This window comes from Leucopleurus acutus, assembly GCF_964270905.1.
Source record: "Leucopleurus acutus genome assembly, chromosome: 9".
Taxonomy (NCBI): Eukaryota; Metazoa; Chordata; class Mammalia; order Artiodactyla; family Delphinidae; genus Leucopleurus; species Leucopleurus acutus.
Genome location: NC_139144.1, coordinates 24199642 through 24219318, shown reverse-complemented (window position 1 = coordinate 24219318; position 19677 = coordinate 24199642). Strand labels below are relative to the sequence as shown.

General features: G+C 42.4%; 1 protein-coding gene across 3 annotated transcripts in view; it reads left to right on the top strand.

The window, feature by feature from the left end:
- The window catches only part of MAGI2 (membrane associated guanylate kinase, WW and PDZ domain containing 2), a gene marked incomplete at its 3' end in the record, with an annotated part of 1335869 nt that overhangs the window by 1184326 nt on the left and 131866 nt on the right, over positions 1–19677 (top strand). For all 3 annotated transcript variants that reach the window (XM_082846749.1, XM_082846748.1, XM_082846750.1), the window contains 2 exons: positions 3630–3822; positions 10218–10457. In XM_082846749.1, the coding sequence (XP_082702875.1) occupies positions 3630–3822; positions 10218–10457 (433 nt within the window). The remainder of the gene's footprint in view (positions 1–3629; positions 3823–10217; positions 10458–19677) is intronic.

Here is a 19677-nt window from a genome sequence, read left to right as displayed (position 1 = left end):
GGTAGATGCAGAATTCTGTCTCAACAAGCTCACGGTGTGATTCACGTGCACCCTAAAGTCTGAGAACTACTGATTTAAAGGATCAGATATCCTGAAGTATGTTTTCGAGAGCTTAGATGAACATTAAGAATGTATATATGGAAGTCAACGTGAGTTGACTTAACAGTGCAAGAGTTAACAGTGCAAGAAGGAATGATAGATTATCCTATCCAGATAGGAAATAAACTACTCAAAGGTGTCAAGTGTACAAAGCATATTCAAATTAAAGGAAAAAAAAAAAGTTGTGGGTTATTTTCTTTCCTGAATAGAGAGGCACATAGAGCTACCTCTGTGTCAGCAGTGAAATGCAGGGCACACAGGTGTAAACTGGCCAAAGGCTAAGGAGCAACAGCAGCGTGAGAGGCAGAAGCAGTGACAGCTCACGTGGTCAGCCCCTTCCCAGCGGCAGTTCCTGAAGGAAGGAGCAGGTGTAACTCATATATGTAGCTCATGGACGAGCCCCTCTCATGCCTGCTCCAGTTCCCCACGCTGAGCTCAGTTCAAGTTTCTTTCATAACTATGACAACCTTTCTCTGAAAAAGGTAGAGGGTGGATTATACATTGTGATTATACAATAATATATATATTGTTAATAATTTTACAATACTGTATAATAAGCTATATTGAAGTATTATATTGAATACACTATTTAGAAATAAATATGTAAGATTTGGTAGAACAAAGTAAAGTTTGAAGTTGAAAGCTTCAAGTTTAAAAAAAATGTATCCAGTGAACTTCAGTCTTTGCTCAAATGTCAGCTTCTCGTTGAGGCCTGATCTAACCTGCCCTAACTCCACCTCAGCCGCGTAGCTGACACCCGCCCATCATCCTACTTTGCTCTATTTTTTTCATAGTACGTGCCTGCTAGCATACAACATAATTTTTACATTTATTACTGTCTGACCACTAGAATGGCTCTAGAGAACAGGGATTTTGTTTTGTTTTGTTTTGTTTTTTTTGTGGTACACGGGACTCTCACTGTTGTGGCCTCTCCCGTTGCGGAGCACAGGCTCCTGACGCGCAGGCTCAGCGGCTATGGCTCACGGGCCCAGCCGCTCCGCGGCATGTGGGATCTTCCCAGACCGGGGCACGAACCCATGTCCCCTGCATCGGCAGGCGGACTCTCAACCACTGCACCACCAGGGAAACCCCCAAGGGATTTTTGTTTATTGTTCACTGATGGATTCCTTGCACCTAGAAGTGTCCCTGGACTCAATGAATATTTGCTGGATAAATGAATTAATTAGCGAGGAGAGTACTTCATATCACAGCAATAAAACAGAAAAACAGATGTTTTACTGGGGTTCTCCTTTTAATGGATGATATTAAACTAGTAACACAGAAGATAACTTCAAGAGTATATCTTTGCTGTTTTCCTACAGCAGGAGAGGAATGAGAATTTTCCTATGTGAAATTTTGTTTTTACTATTTTTGTAGAGTGCCAATTGCAATGGTAGCTCTCTTAGTTGTAACCTGTTTTTTTAATTCCTTTTCATCAGTTAGAATCAAAGTGTTCAAAGTGTTCTAAGCTCTAGAATCAGAACTATAGCTTAATGTTGGTAATTAAGCTAAGAATTTCTCTAGCCATTTTTTCTCTGTTACTAGCTATAAACTCTCCCACTGAGGCACACAGGAAATCTAAAGGTTGAAGCATTTTCTTTGGGCTAACCCAGCTAAATGCAGCTTTTCATGGGGCAGTGGAGGAACATAAACATTCATTTTAACTGGCTTTTGCACAAAGCACTTAATAAATCTTTGAAGTGCTCCATAGCGGGTTGAGTCTTTTGAAGAATAGATTGGAATATCTTTAGAAAGAAACTCATAAATTCAGGTTGACAGGACAATAAGGGAAAATGGAAAATATCAGAAGCATGCCCGACTACTGGACTACAGCATATGGGCACAGCCATTTGCTGTGGCCCAGCAGTCCAAGGCTGGCAATGTGTTTCCTGTGAGAGCAATAATGAATCAGTCATCAGAGCACCAATATTCAACAAGGAAGCAAATCTGTTCTCTACTCTCCACTCCCCACCCTCCCCCAAGAATAGGGAAAAAACTGCCGTGTGGTAGGGAATTTTCATTCCTCTGGATAAAGAGAGCTGTTCAGTGGACCAAGGCTATGAAGTCCTCAGGAAAAAAGAGAAAACTCTCCAGACCATAATTCTGCATATACCTGAGGAGGTCTGGGCATTCAGATCTGTGTTGACAGGCCACACTGAGCAGTGTGACCAAGTAAGAAGGAATCGTCTGCTGCCAAACCTGCTGACACACAAGGCTGCAGGTCGTGTTGGAGCAGCTCTGCAAATTAACTGGAATCCACAGATCTGAGATTTGAAAGAAATTAGTGCCTGAAAGAAATCAATCCGTGAGCAAGGGATCATTTTATAGACTTAAAATACAACCTAGAATATAGCCTCTGTAATATTATCAGACTAATGGTAACCACTGCCTTTAGATGCTGTGAGGCTAAGCCACTTGGCAAAAGAAAAACTATTCTTTTGAACTCTGTTGTCCATGAGTTGGAAAAATTGTAGATTAAATAGCAAAACTAAAATATTGAGTGCTGTTGCCTTTCCTCTGAGAAAGAAAAAAAGCCTTGCTAATGGACAGTAATTTGAGTGTTTCTAATGGGAAGTAGGAAACCTTACATCGTTATGCCTTGTGTCACAGTCCCTGGTTCAGAGATTTATAACAATATGCACATTTCCCAGATGTGTACCTCCAAATTTCCTGGTATGGTGGCCACCTAAACAGCAGAAGCATTGCAGGGGACAGGCAGAACTGGGGACATCCTTTGTGCAGAGGAAGTGCTCTAAGAAAGTATTCAAAGAAATGGAGCAAACATCTGGAGGAGATTTGACTGTTCTTAAAGTAGGTCAACTGTCCAGGGAAGGCCAGCCGTGAGTTCTGCTTTGTTTTGTTTTATCCTTAACTCCAACTTTTGAAAGCAAAGCAAAAATTAAAAGATAAAAAACACTTTGAACCTTCATCTGAATTTAATAATATACAGCAGGTAGTTTCCCCTGACATTTTTCAAGCACTCACTATGTGCCCTGAGCAAAGTTAAATGCTTCCCATGCACTATTTCTTTCGCTTCTCCCAACAACTCCATGAAGTAGGTCCTATCATTTTATTTCCCCATTTTTGCAGGTGAAGAAACCGAGGCTTGCGGAGATTGAAAAGCCTTGCCCACGGCACACAAATAAAGAAGTGGAGCTAGGATTCCATCCCCAGTTTGTTTCAATTCAAAGCCCATGTACGGTGGCCAATGACATCAGGTTATTTGGGTTTAAGGGTGATAGCTTATGAACCAGTTAGCAAGTGTCCCCCAGACTTCATGGCCATCAGGAGCAAGTCCAAAACATTTATTTCTCTGAGAAGAGTTAGCAACCTGGAAGAGTTAGGAGGGCATCCTTTCAGCCTCTCATTTTTCATTTTTCAAGTACATGTTCAGATTTGGGGCAGAGGGTGTGAACAGGGAATAAAATCTTCTACTGAGTTACTTGGTAGGTAAGTAGATAGATGGAAGAAAGGAAGGAAGGAAGGAGGTTTGAAACATAAACATCCTTTTCTTCTCACTGCTTGTCTAGATTTTGATTGGAGCTGTCATTGCCATGGGATCAGCCGACAGAGACGGCCGCCTACACCCGGGAGATGAGCTCGTCTATGTGGATGGGATTCCAGTGGCTGGCAAGACCCACCGCTATGTCATCGACCTTATGCACCATGCGGCCCGGAACGGGCAGGTCAACCTCACTGTGAGAAGAAAGGTGCTATGTGGAGGTATGTAACTCGAACCAGCAGCAAGAGTTGTGGGTTAGGTGGTGAGATGCTTTTGTGAGTCAGGGTCAGGACACTGGAGACAACATTTTAAATCAGTTTCTATATTATATGAGGGAAAAGACCAACCTCGCTATGCCAGATGTAACTATGATGTTGAAAGTGCAGATTTTCACCCTGCTAGTACATTTCTAAGCCGTCTTTGAGGCTGACATTTTCCATGGAGTCATTAAAAATTTCTAGCAAAGCCTGAGGCTAATTTAAGATATGCATGCTCTTTGCTTTTTGGTAGATGCTAGGTATAAGAAGAACATTATAATAGTGAAAAATATAGCTTTTGAAAATGTTCCTCATTGTGTTTACAAGCCAAGAAACACAGCATTTTGGTACCATAAAAAGGCAACTAGGATGGAAAATTAACTTCCTTTATAGAGCCTGATAAATGGTAACAATGAAATGATTACTCTGATTTAGAAAAATACAGCTATATGTCACTCTGAGAAAGCACAATTCATATAACTCCAAAGTTATGAAACAGAGAAATTAGAAGTAATTATTCCCTTTACAACCTTTACAGCTTCATAAAAGAATCCACCAAAGAAATACTTTTAAAAGTCAGCCCTCTTAGTCATATGATTCAATTTAGCTCTCTTTACCATCTCTCAACCCCCCCAAAAAAAGATTTCTGTTTATGAGGAATATGTCCATTACAAGCATTATACTGTTTTTTATCCTCTGAGCACTCAGTAATATTGGGAATATTGTCCCCAACCGCCTGTGCTTTCTTTGCCGTGTGAATTACAGGAGCGACAGTGCCAAAGATGTTCCGTCGTCACCTGCCCCAGTGGCCTGCTGGCCTCTCTACTCAGCCCTGGACTGCTCCTCATACACAGTGATCAATACTAGAATTAAGAGGGACCTTAGAAAGAGCAACGTGAACTCCCTTGTGTTACAGATGACAGACTGAGGCCCAGAGGTTCAGTGGATGTCCTGGTGGTCTGCAGTGAGTCAGTGATCGTGCAGGGACCCATCTCCCCAGCCAGTGCGTCTTTCTTTACTCTACCACCAACCCCCTGTCCAGTGGATTCAAAGCCATTAGACCAACCTTTAGCAAATGTCACTCCCTGACACAAGGAGTCTTCCATATGTGCTAGTGTCGTAACACATTTGAATTTTTAAACAAAGGGCCACCAGCTAATCACAGCTGTGAGTCACTCGAGAGGATGAGGTTTATTAGTCGAACGAAAAATCCTTTTCTAGTCAAGTCTTGTAGAAACTAGATTTTGAGCAGGACCTATCACTTAAGGGTAAGTCAGAAGAATTAGGAGCCCTCGCCTGTAGGGACCTGCTATCGATCTCGTATGATGGAGGTTTTGCTAAGAGGTGCCATTGTCTTCAGAAATTCATGGACCACTTGACCCAGTGAAGTAAAACACCTTGAATTATGCCTTAACCTTGGGCGAGATGCCCCGAGGAAGACAGCGTTTGCTCAGTTAACATTTAACTGTCTCTCACGCTCCAAAGTGATTTTTAATAAAAAGTTTGCTGTGGTATTTGTTCTGGAACCCAGAGATAAGTTTAAAAATACTGATTTACAAGGAAATACACTGCAAAGTGCAAAAACTAATGCACCAGCATGATTTCATGCTCCCCTTGCCACCACCTATGATCGTAAATTAAATTCTGTTCTGATCAACCCAGGCTAGTGGAGTGTAGGCCAAATGCCTCAAAAACGTATTCTTGCCATTTGTGGATCATGTAACTTCTGTGAAGATGCTCTTTGCTGCCGTTCTTACCAGCTTTACTCATTGAGGCTTCCAAGTGCATTTAGTTTTTGAAAATGTTCTGCCGCAGACTGCTCATTCACACCAGGAGAGTTTCCAAGTTAGTTCAGCCCACTCTTCCTTGAAAGCTTCATGAGTATTGAAAACGATTAAGTTCAGCAAAGGATACTTTGATAGTAAAGTCAATGCCTAGAAATAGGATGGAGCAGATTTTTTAAACGGGCCTAGGAAGACAGCCTTTCTTCATAGCTGCCATTTCTCCAACAGTGAGAAGAGATAGCTACACATGGATATGACAGTGGATAGGCCATTTTCAGGGTTCTTGTTATCATCGTTATTATGGTTTCTGAAGCAAAGGCGGTGGGAGGTCCAAGCCTGGCTTATGATGAGACGGTTCAAAGCTGAGGGGAAATGAGTAATCAGACTGTGAAGAGACAGAAGATGAACGAGGAGACAGGCAGTGTCACCACCTTCTTGCACAAAGGAGTAATATAATGGCAAAAGAGGTGGGCAGCCTTATGCTTGCCTCCGCTCGTACAAATGTCCTGCCTCACCTCAGAAGACACTGGGCACTGGTTTCCTAGTTGATGCTGAAGAGAAGAAGAAGAAAAAAAAGCATTAATTATGAGAGATACAGACTGGTTAGTTACACTGGGCAAAAATTAAAATAAAAACCTGCTCCAAATGTTAACATACCAAAAAAAGTGTACGCACTAAAGATAGAAAGGCAGAATTTTCAATTAGGCAATAGCAAACTAGATCCTCAAAAGTGAGAAATGGTGGATAAAAACGTAAAGGATAAAGGATGAAAACATCCAGTAATGTATCCAATTTTGTTTACCAGATAATTGTAGCACAGATCGTGCACCTTAAACTAGTTTTGAGAGGTGCCTTATCCGTGCTACCAGCTCCGATATTTAGTTATTCAAAGTGGCTTTAATTGTTACACTGAAAGTGTAAATATTTACATGTTTAATAATTCAACCTTGAGACGTTCGACGTAGTGACACATTATTTTGAATACATACGATTCGTCTGAGAGAAGAGTGTCTCTGAGGAATTCCCGAAAGTGTAAATCTAGAATTGATGTGAAAGAAAGTTTTATGACTTAATCAAAACACGTTAGAGTCCATCTTAAAGCTATCAGCATCTTTTTTTCCTAACACCTAAGGGAAAGTCTAATTCTTGGCCTGATACTGAGAAAGGGAAGGTTTTCTTGGCAGCTGGGTGAAAAGTTTAGCCAGCGTTCAGGATGCTAGTGAATTCCCTGCTCCTGGTTACTATACTTTCTGTCAATTCTAAATACAATCCCTTACTCTTTGTCTATGAGCATGTCACCCATTTAAATAATGTGTCTGCCTTGATGAGCATAAGGCAGGAGTGCAGAAACTCACATGCCTTCAGGAAGGCCAGCCCCTAACATGGGCAGGACCCCCGCCTGCCAGGCACCACAGGGGTGCACTGTGCCCGTGGACATTCCAGTGCATGTGTCCAAGATCTACCACACACATACCCCGGTGCCTCAGCCGTGCTTCAAGACAAGATTTGCACATCCTTCCAGGGGACAGTCCTGTGAAGAGAGGCCCAGGCACAACCTGGAAGCAGGCAAGGTCTGTTTGGTTACATAGAGCCCTGGTACCCAGTCTGTGATCTTGAAGGGAAACAAGGGCTCCAGCCGAACAAGTCCCTTTGGCCCTGTGTGCTCTTCACTCCACGGGTAAATGAGTAAATCAGGAATTTGCAAGAGACGCTGGGGAGTAGCTGAGACTTGCACATTGTGGACTCAGTCAAGGGAGCAGGAATTGCCCAACTCTAGTTGATTATTACCAAATATTTCAAGAGAAACTAGAAATCCAGCTTTCTGTAAAATCACCCTATTTAAAAACATTGACAATTAATTTTAGCAGTTATTAAACAAAGTCTAGACCGGCATTGGGCAGGAATAATAAATGGGTCTGCAGACCAGGAGCAGCTCCTGGCCAGCAGTTGACTGTTCTAGTCAAAACCATCTCACCTGGAGGACATTATCAATGACTCCTGCCTTCCCTAATGGAGACCCTCTCCCAGTCAGCACAGTGATGATTTCCAGTATGACTGGTGAGGACAAAACAGAAGCTAAAACCTAAAAGTTAATTATTGGACTTGAATAGATATTAAGTGACTGAATTCTGTACACCCGTTTGCATGTGAGCCAGAGGATGAGTCAGGGATGCTGGGAGTTAGTGTGTTTAAAAAAAAAAAAAAGAAGAAGAAGAAAAAAAATTGCGCGTGGTATTTAGTCACTTTCTGACATTTTACTATATTATTCTAAAACAACATTTTTCATCCCCTATACCAGGAAGTGTTGTTGGAGAGAAGACAGTCTCATTTGGGTCTAGAGCCAACCAAGTAGAAAAATGAGGTGGAATCAGTTATATCCCTCGAAGTCAATCATTGGAAGTCTTCTTAACTCCCTGCTTTTAAATGTGCTCATGGTGTTAAAGATAAAGAACGTTGTTCTAGAGGTTGAAAGAGACATGCGGAAGCAATAGAAAAGTATTCTGTTAATGTATTTGACTCCTGCACTCACCCAGGGACACTCACATTGACTTAGGCAATGACTTTCTTTCTTTCTCCCTTTGGAACCTGCGGCAGAGCCACTCCGAGCCACTTTCTGCAAAGACAGATAATTTTTCTTTGTTGCTGGTTTACTGACAACCGCAGCTCTCAACCCCCTAAAATATGACAGCCAGAAAATGAGATCTCTCTTGTCACTGCCTATGACATTTAGTTACTGATTTGGTCCAATAACTCAGGGAGATTTTCAGTTTAATGTTGCAGCATAATAATTGTTTGTTTTTCTTCTTCCTGACTCTCTCCAATCACTTTATTTCCAACTTATACAAGGACTGATAAAGGATATGTGCTTCACCAAGACAATAGCAGCTTGTCTTTGGATGCTGTTTTCTAGTGGAGAGGGTTCATTTTACAGGTAGTTTGAAATTCTGGTGGAAAAGAGGGAAAAGCTTTGACATTGACATTTTGCTCTTTTATCACCTCAGTACATTTCTTACATATGAAAACACCCATTTGTTGTCTTTTATTAAAACCTGATTGATTAAATATTACAGAAACATTCAAATATATCAGACAGTAATAAGCAGTAGCCTGGGTCTCATTCATTCTGTAATCACAGACAAGAAATGAATACATTTTTGTAAAGACCATTTTTAAATCTGAGTATCTGATTAAATGCAGCTCCATTTTCTTTAGGTATCAGTGTAACAAAACATCTCTTATAGTCAGTGTTCTCGTTCCCTGATTTTTGAACTGACTGAGTTTTTAAACGAGATGATTTTTCATTTCAGAATGGAATTGCATCTTACATTAAAAGCCTTCATTGGAACTTCGGCTGATTATTTTTAACTTGCCATATGAGACAACTGCCAGCATTGTAACTAGACGACCATATCTAAAGACCCATAAAGGAATCACTAATTATCATTATTTTCTATCTTATTGTTCCTCTGTTCCATAAACATCTTTTGAGTACACTAATCAAGTTGTAAGATGGACATGAAACGGTCCTGTTTCTAATTACAGTATTCTACGTGCCTGCTTAAGTTTTTTTTTTTTTTCCCATCCGAATACCAGAACCTAGGTATTATAGTAAAATGACAGAATTCTTTCTTGAATGATGGGTCAACTTTCAGTTTAAAAACTAGGTTCTCTTGGCTGCCAACTTTCTATCATTTCTCCCTATAAATATACTTGCTTTCTCATGGAAGTACTGGCTTGCTTTATCTGGTTGACAATAAAGTATATTTTACAATAACAGAATGTAAATGAGCAAGGCCTCCAACACCTCCCTTAGAGATTCAAAATTCATCATTCCGCAGCCTGATATCATTGTTAGATTTGATCCTAGAGTGAGCAAACTAAGAAGTATGTTTCCCAGCTACACAAAGTGAATGAACACTTCTAAGCTAACAGAATATCACAGAATTAAATAAACCCATGGCTTTTTAGTAAAATTATGGTAGGTCACTTTACGTGGACATCCTCTGGGCTGTTAACCCCAACTACAATCAGCACTTCTCAAAGTGTGGCCTTGAAACCTCATCCAGATTCCTGTGCCCAGTTGATCCCAGATCTACTGAAAAAACTCCTTGAGTGAACTCTGATGATGCATATTTCTTACGCGTTCTTTAAGTGGGTTTTATGCATAGCACAATTGAAGAGTCTGTCTGTCTGTTCTATGATCTTCTTAGATCAGTTATTGTTGTGAAACTGAGAAGCCTGGTATTTAAAACTAGGCATTGTCTTGGCGGGTTGCCGTCTCACCGAGAAGAAGTTATAAACAAGTAGCGGCACAGGGGAAGCTGAGGAGGGGTTTTACCTGTGTTTACTGTGAAGGGTGGAAAGGGGCAAGACCTAGGGGGCTCCATAGCCAGGTTTGGAGCTTTTCAAATACTCTTCACGTCCAGGGGGTGGGGGTTGGGGGGAGGAATGGAGGCCAGTCAACCAGCCTGGTGACAATGCCAGTGTCTAGAATAGTGCCCAGTACACAGGAGGCACTCCTTCATCAAGACCCTTGCTAAATAACCAGGTGCCTGTGTACGATGTGTGTTCCAGGGGAGCCCTGCCCAGAGAACGGGAGGAGTCCAGGCTCTGTGTCGACCCACCACAGTTCTCCTCGCAGCGACTACGCAACCTACACCAACACTCACACCAACAGCAGCGCCTCTCCCCCCGAAGGCTTCGCCTCCCACAGCCTGCAGACCAGCGACGTGGTCATTCACCGCAAAGAGAACGAGGGTTTCGGCTTTGTCATCATCAGCTCCCTGAACAGGCCAGAGTCCGGATCCACCATAAGTAAGTGTCTGCTTTGCCTGCTTTTGAATAAGAGCTGTTGTTTTTATTGTTCTGGTGGTGGGGATCCTGGACAAGTAGATCAGAGGACTGTTGTATTCATAAATGTGGAGCCCGAAAGTCGCAGCTTCCGGGCACAAATAAGGCATCCTTAGCACTTGCCTAGCCAAATGTTGCCGACTTCGGCTCAGAAAGAATGCAAGACCACAGCTAATGTCCTCCCACACCCACAGCCCCCATAAAAGCTCTTCATTCATTTTAAACTGGGAAGAAAACAATGCAGCGTGATGTGGGAATTTTGACGTGAGGGGAGAGGTGCTTCTGTTCCGTAGAATGAAACCAGCTGCACAAAGTATCTGAGGGAAAAGCAGCCCAGGCAGAAGCCTTGACGTGGGAAGGTGCTCAGCATTCAGGAAACATACAGAAAATGTATGGTTTCACGTATACCTGGAATCTGAAAAACAAGGCAAATAAACACACTAACGGACAAAACAGAAACAGACTCCTAGATACAGAGAACAAACTAGTGGTGGCCAGAGGGGAGGTGGGAGGGGGATGGGTGAGATAGGTGAGAGGAATCAAGTGGTTCAAACTTCCAGTTATAAAATAAATAAGTCACAGGGATGTAATGTACAGTGCACGGAATATAGTCAATAAAACTATCACTTTGTATGGTGCATAATCTATAAAAATATCAGATCACTATGTTGTATACCTGAAACTAATATAAACTTGTAAGTCAACTATACTTCAGTTAAATATATATGTATATGTTCATATACAGATTATGTGTATATAGATACACATACAGAAGCCCAGTACATCTGTGGTCTAGTGAACACGAGCAGCGTGAGACCAGGACATAGAGCTAGGCAGGAGCCAGGCTGTGCAGGGCTTCCCACACCCTTGGAAAGAAGCGTGGATTATAATCTAAATCCATGGGAACCATTGGAAGGTTTTAAGCGGTAGACAGATACCTGACATATATTTTTAAAAGATGAATCCAGATGCTCATGAAAAATGGAAGCAGGAAGAGAGCCAGAGTGGAAGCATGAGACACAGTTAGGAGACCTTTAACACTGTCCTGTGGATTTGCGCCGACCATTCTGTAATGTATAAAAATATCAAATCACTATGTTGTGTACCTGGAGCTAACATAGTGTTGTAGGTCAACTATACTTCAGTAAAAAATAACTAAATAAATAAATTTGTAAGTAAGTAAGTAAGTAAATAACTTCCTAAGACAGCCCTGGGGGTCCAGAGATCCCAGTGCCTTGGTAGAAGTCATGGATTGGGGAGAAGTAGATGATCTCACCTTCTGAGATTCCTCCAAATCTAAGGTTCCAAGAGTCCGTACAACAGGTGACAGTCAGAGGTCGTATCTCTCTTCCAATCAATCATCTTTGCAGATTCTCAGCTTCCTCAGTGGTTTTCCTTTCAGCAGCACTATTCCGGAAGTCACTCATCAGCCAGCAAGCAGTAGGGCAGAAGTGATAGGAAAACTTGTTCATTTTTCACGAACAAGTGATTTGGCCCGAAATGTTGTGGATAGAAACACCATAACAGAGAGCATTAGGAGAAACGACAATTGAGTCATGCTGTGGTCCTGAAATTCTCATGAACTGTGGTTGTCCCCAGCACATGGCAAGGGGTGCGGGTATCAAACAATGCTCAAGAAATCAAATTGTTGAGAATGAATAAGAACGTTTTATGATAAAGTTAATGTTAGCAAAATACTACCAGGACTGAATGGAGAGAATTGCCCTGTTTAGCTTTAGCTTTGACCAATTCAAGAGTGGAAACTATAGAAGTGTTAAACTTTGTGAAAGGTGAAAATGTGCAGAAGCTAAATTACGTACATCTGAAAGTATGATTTCATTTATCTTTTTCTTCATGATGAGGTAAAGAAATAAATCCAGTCCTTAAGCATAGAGTAAAAGCAGGATTCTGTCAGAGTGGTGGATTCAGCAAGATTAAAAGGACACAAGATTTTCTTGAATTATATAAACAGTCTTCCAATAATTTACACTTGGGGAAAATGTTCACAGAGAGCTTTTGTAGCTATTCCAGGCATTCAAATTGTTTATTGGGGCGGATACCTAAAGGACTGGAATAAAATTAAGTGTACTACCACAGTGAAAGTGCTAAGCATGTCTTTAAGGTCTCAGCTTTATCTGAAGTGTGACAGCATTATTGCTAAACGTATAGCAGGCTGTCTGTGTGTGCGTGCGTGCGTGCATGTGTGCACGCGTACATTTATTACGTAAGGAAGCCACAGAGGATTTGTCTATTGCAAATAAGATCCATGCGTGGACAGGGTTGGCAAACACCAGGTGCAAATGCTTACAATTAAATGTGGATTTTTCTTCCTACCAAGTGACATTAGACTGACCTCAAAAAAGTAATTCTAACCATTTTCGAAATGGTATTATTTTACATCACCCTGGAGAGTGGAAATCTATTCTAGAGTTCATGATGCTTCCTAGCTTCTTTTTTCACATATTTATTTCTCTTTAAGAAACTTTAAAAAAATTTTATTGAAGTGTAGTTGCTTTACAATACTGTATTAGTTTCTACTGTACGCAAAGTGAATCAGCCATACGTATACATATATCCCCTCCTTTTTGGATTTCCTTCCTATTTAGGTCACTGCAGAGCACCCAGTAGAGTTCCCTGAGCTACACAGTAGGTCCTCATTAGTTATCCATTCCATACATTGTATCAATAGTGTATATAAACACAGGCTGTCCCTACGTTCCGGGAAGAGCATGTTTACGGTCTGTAATTTGCAACATGCACCTGAAAGGTCTCTGGACCTGATGCTACTTCATGCTTAACTTCCGTAACAATTTTTAACTCTTAATTCTGAAGAGAAAGGCGAAGTGCCACCTCCTGTGCCACACATCCGCTGCCAGAATATCAAGGCTCCTTGGGCTCTGTGAGCCCGGGAGAGCGTGATACTGTTCTGATATCCAAGAGTCAAAACATTTCCAGGGCTGGTGTCATTTTTCTCTTCGTGTCTTATCTGGGCCCAAGGATCTTGAACACATTTGTGGTTTATTTTTCAGGCTACTGAGATCCTCTCCTTAGGGGACAGAGCGCTGTTATTCATGCCTTTGATAGGGGCACCATCACATCTAGGCGAGGGAGTGGCGTGGCTAACAGCCCAGGTGCTCTAATCGTACTGCCTGGATTTGAAACCTGGCTCCATCATTGAATAGCTCTGTGACCTTGGGGAAGTTATACAACCTCTTTGGGCCTTAGTTTCCTTGAATGTAAAGAGACGATCATTTTAATACCTAGGTCATCAGGTTGCTGTGAGGGTTGAATGAATTAGTACACGGAAGTGCTTAGAAGAGCAGTGACTCAGAGTGAGCACTAAGTGTGTGGTCATTGCCGTCTAGACCACCTTGCCTGCTAGGAATTATCACTGTGTTCCATCAGCTCGCTCTTCTCGGAGGGCGCAGAGTTCACGCTGCTGTCAGCTTAGTCAGCCATTAGTCAGAGCCCGCCACTCTCCCAGAGCAGCTAAATCCGGGCAGCAGATGAGCATCTCTGAGGGCCGGCTCCCCGTCCCACCGTGCTGACCTTCTGGGAGCACAGTGTTCCCCACCCCCTGGGCCAGGACTGGGGGCAGTGAGAGCAGCAGCGGCGGCAGCCATGCCAGTCCAGCAGTGGGCCTTTGCTGAGGCTTCAGGCTGGAAGTCTCCCCAGAAACCACTGAGCAATAGACTAGAAGAGTCAGGGCCAACATCAAAATTCAGACTCAAAGCTGTGCCTTTTAGGGTATCCTGCAAACTTTATGTCTCTGTTGAATAGATCAGAGAAGAGAGGAGAGATGGAGAACCCACTGTACACTTCCCCACCCTGCAGACAGAGAAGGAGTGCCCTTCCACAGCTTGTTCAGCCCAGGCGGCAACTTTGCCAAGAAGGCCAGATGTTTAACCGGTTGGGAACTTGGAAAAGTCGAGTTCCTGGCTTATTTGTTGCCTGGAGTTTAGTAGGGGTCTTTATCAAAGCCTCGCATATTTTTTTCACAGTGTTATTTCCCCCCAAAATAAAAAAGAACTTTTTTATACTATTAATGTAATTCGGGAGCGTATTACTTCCTCCCAAAGCCAGGAGGCCAACTATCGTTTGGGAGTAGACAGATCTTAGAAGCCTTCTATATGAGGTGCAGAAATACCTTTCTTGATTTAAATTGAGAACAGGTAAGCTTCCTGAGCATTTCTGTCCCATTATCCAAAATATTAAGCTTTTTTTTTTTTTCAGACCTTAAAATTGGACTCAAGGGAAAACAAAATGGTTTGCAAACCAGAGCCTAGGATAAGAGTGAACCATAACAGGCAGTTGCACTTAAAATTCTTCAAAGGATTCAAAAGGATTCAAAAAAATTTATATAGAAAGATGTTCATTGCCACGTTATTGATAAACATTGAAAGTTGGAGAGAATGTTAGAAGTTTCTCCAAAACTGGCAACGTTGGCATATTTGGGAAGTTCAAGGCATTTGCTGCCATTGACTGCCTGCTGTCATACTTCCTGAGGTTTTGCACCCAGGATAAAGAAGGTAGCCTTCGGAGTCAGAGTGGAGCAGATGCTTGCTCTATAAAAGTGCCCCAGTGGCCATGTGCAGTGGGGTTGGCAGGTCAGTCTTTGGGCCTCCCCAGCTGAAGGTCTGAGTCCGACATCCAGGTTTTATTACAGAGCACAGAGCTATAACCGTCATCGCAGGTGCTTCCTGCTCTGCTCCCCAAACCTGCTTTCCCACCAGAGGTTCCCAAGAAGGGCTTTGACACAGGTGATGAAATAAAAGTGACACTGATTCTCCCGCTGTTGTAAAACCTGTGAGGAAGGTTATGTTGAAACGTATGGGGTAGCCGTGCGTGGGCAGCTTGGACAGTGGTGTTGGAGGCTGGCAGCCTGTTGAGGGAATTCATAAATTTAGGTGCAGGCCCATCACAAGCTGGGAGGTAGAACATACTCCAGCATACAGCAGCCATAGTAGCAGTCCAAGCAGCACCAGTAGAGGAACAGTCATTTCAACCCCTCCTTCCTTTAGTCATATTCTCCTAACGGCATCGAGTCTGTTTTCCTCGTCTGTATTGCAAATGACTCACTGGTCAGCACGCTGCTGCCTCTTAATCTTTCAGCTCTGTACCAGGGCTGAAAATCTTTGTTTCTTTCTGCGCACTTTCTCTGGCACAGGTGGGAGTACAGACTAGGTCACTGGTGACTTTCCCTAACGCCCACTGCAATCAGACATTCCAGGAAGATATTAGTTAATTACCTTTGGTAAAATGCCCTGACGACTCTCAAAGTCCTTAATGATGTCCACAGGCCCTGGTGTTGAAAAGTTATTCTAGACATTCAGAAGCTTATCTTAACAGGTGTTTTAAGACATTTTAAGTATAATTTTCTAATAAGTATGAAATAAAACTGAACAATCAGTGAAGCAAGTTCAGATTTTTTCCACCAAAACTCACCCCACCAACTGTGCAGCCACTGAATAGCCATTTGAATTTAGGAGACATACAAATTAAAACCGAAAGCCAAGACTTCTACAGTTTTGCCCTAATACAAGGAGATTTAAACTAAATGAAAAGTGCATTGGACAACACGTCTGAGCCTGTCTCCAGCTTATCCACTATCGTGTCCTTTGAGCTAGTCACTTGGTCTTTCTGTACCCCTTCCTCATCTGAACCTTAAGGAAAGATGGTGTTAATAGCCTTTTCCAGCTCTAGATTAGATTATGCCATGAATCAGCATGGAAATATAAGGTATTATGTTAGTTTCGTCTGTGTGTGAAAAGCCTTGGTTAAGTCTGAGGCCTGGATTCTATTTTTCATTGCCTTAAGTTATCATTTTAAACTTCCATTACTTTCATTTTTTATTATGTTTTTAAGGTGCTCCTAACACTTTCAGTTCTTTTGTTCATCTTATCCTATGTCAAGAAACGATCTGAAACAAGCACTTAGATATACTAAACCAGCTCCCCTTTTAAGACATTTTAAGGCAGTGCTTCCCTGCTTCTTTCGCTTACAAAGTGATAGCATTTGTATATCGCACTGAGATAAAATGAATGAGGCTGATAGAGGCAAAAGGTAACCTCCCCAGGGGCTCTACCCCTAACCTCACTCGACCTCCTTGGGAAGCAATGGCTGTCTTGGCACACCTGTAACCTTTAGTGGTACACTCCTTTTAATGGCCCATAGTTATAAAGATTTGCCCTAAAGTGAAGCCTCTGAACCTCAGCAACCAGTAAGTGTCCCATCTTAACATTTTATTGCTTTGGGTTATGGCAATGAAGTTTCTTTAGAACTCCATACTGAGGTTTGTTCACTGATCACCTTAAAAACACAGGCAGCTGGTGCAACTGGTGCTGACGCTGGGACCTTGACTTTCTGTAAATCATTGTTAACTTTGACCTATTAATGCTGCATCCCCAAAAGTCATTGCTGGAAAGTTTCTGAAGTTATACCCGTGCTGGAACATGGGAATTAGAAATCGAGTGCCATTGGTTTCACTATTTGTCATCGGTTTGCAAAAGCAAGTTTCCTTTCAGAGTTCTCAGACAGCTTTGCAACCTGCGATATTCCCTTAATCCTTAAATGAATCTCTGCTTTGAATTCCTTTAACGACATAGTGCTTTTGCTCTGAGTTTTATGCTGAGAGTGCTTCACTCGGGAGGCATGATGGTGTCAGCCACGCCGTTAACGTGAGTGCTTTTAGAACAGAAGAAATACGGTGGGGCAGGGGACACTATATAAAATGCCGGGTTTCCTCCAAATATCTGGCTTCTAAATATAACTCATGAAACCATAAGATAAGCAAATGTCTGCATAATCTTTTAGCAAATCTACATACACAAAAAAGATAAGATTGTGTTCAGTCTGCACTGACGTGCATATGGTCTAAATCAAATCAGTCTTTCCGCATTTATTAGTGTGACAATTCCTGCTGCAGGAGGTGGCCAGGGGCTAGGGTACGAGTGGAGTTTCTAATGATGCAAAGTTCATCAAGAAAGGCGGCACTTTCTATGTGTCATCCAGTCTTCTCATAGTGAATCCTTGATCATAACACCCCTGATAAATATATCTACAGGCTAAAGTTCAAAGACATCTCTCTTATAGTCAAGACCCTCGGTAGTGTAAACACAGCCACTTTCTACCAGCAGGTCCTCACAGTTCCATTCCATCTAAGCTGGTGTAGTCACCCCTGAAAGACAGCTTTTACTTTCCTGCCCCAGTGTCCATGTTTTGGCAGCTGCCACTTGAAATACCTTCTTTTATCCACTAATAAATGTTATCAAGCTTTCTCCCAGGCACTGTGCTAAGGATCTTCCATTGTGTTTAATTTTCACAGCAACCCTACGAGGTAGAGACTGCTGCCCAAACAGTAAGCATCTCTCACAAGCGGCTCAAAAATCTCTTAACTTCTGAATAAGAGTTTGCCTGACCCCTCACCCTTCTTTCTTAAGTGTTTTCTCCAGTTCTTATATGGAATTCTTTATTTTTTTGTCTGTAAACCCCTTGATTGTTGACTGCTCTGTTATTTCCTTTCTCTTATCATGTCTTATTACTATCATTGTCATTTTACTTTTTTTTTTTTTTTTTGCGGTACGCAGCCCTCTCACTGTTGTGGCCTCTCCCGTTGCGGAGCGCAGGCTCTGGACGCGCAGGCTCAGCGGCCATGGCTCACGGGCCCAGCCGCTCCGCGGCATGTGGGGTCTTCCCGGACCGGGGCACGAACCCGTGTCCCCTGCATCGGGGTTCGTGCCCCAGTCCGGGAAGATCCCACATGCCGCGGAGCGGCTGGCGGACTCTCAACCACTGTGCCACCAGGGAAGCCCCTCATTTTACTTTTATAGGTTTATACCCTATAATAAATTGTAAGTTTTCCTACCCCTAAATAAATTGTAAGTTCCTTAAGGGCAAGAAATTATGACATTTCTTTGAATCCCTCACAGTTCCCGGTAGCATACTTTTTAAGGATTTGTCACATAATTTATGTTGGTGGGATGGGATTAGATCCTCATATAGTGATCAGTGCTATCCTCATCAAAGTAAAAGTGTGAATGTTCTCTGGTCTCACTTCCTATACACCTAAACCGAGCTGTTCCATCCCTTAGAGGCAGCAAGACATATCTCTGAGAATGAGCAAAGAACTCAGGGGAGGAAATGTTTGCAAGCTGGTCCTCGCGCAGCGTGAGAACTTGCACTATAAGAAAGTGGAACTGTAACACAGTGTCCCAGAATACAGATTTCGCGTCAGTTGTTCTCAGCCTGAGTAGATGATTCTGTACCAGCTCAGGGGTGAAGTCTTAGATGAGAGAGGCCTCTAAGAAATCAGGCCCCAGCAAGCCATCTCGGTGCCTCTGGGAAGCCCTCTAGTCGTGAGCATCTGGGTTGCAAAACCCTGGTCCTCCGAAGGCCCAGGCTGCCGGCCTCAGTATGCCCTCCGACTCACCTCATCCTGGAATGGCCATCCATCTGTATGAACATCACCTCAGCGATAATCATATCATCCTAAGCAGGAAGGTTTGGATGGCAGCCCAAGCTCCTTAGAAGAAAGGGTGACTTCAAATTATTTATTCATTTCACAATCCTCATTAACAAAGTAACCCCTATCTGTTCCCAGTGAACAACTTCTAATTCACATTTCTTCTTTATAGGATCATACCCAGGTAAAACCAGATGACTAGGACCTATTGATTAAATTCCATTTTTTATTTCAGTCCTGAGCATGACTAGGTTTGTTCCCAAATTAAAACCTGGCTGCCTAGGTCTTACCAGTAAGCAGACAAGCAAACAACAACAAAAAAAGGTTTTGCATAAACTCTAAGTACTCTGATATCCGAACATCCACGCATCTATTAACTAAAATGGAAAGACAGACGGAAGCGTTTTACTCTCTTAGCACCAACAAATTTAAAGATCATTAACTTGTAAAAAACAGGTCCACAGAGACACACCGTCATTCTTATTTATTCTCAAGAAGAAGAGCAATGCAACCTATCAAAAAAATCTGAGTGCTCACCGTGTATTTTTTTTTTTAATTCTAGACCATCTTTCGTATTTGAATGGAGCTCATAAATCATAAGCTTCCCCCAGTGGGAATCATTTTCAGGAGGGTTTTATTATTATGTTCAAAGACTCTCCGGGCAGTGGCAGAAGGTGGATGTGCGGATGCCTTCTTAGCTTCAACTATTCGGTTGTCTTAAAG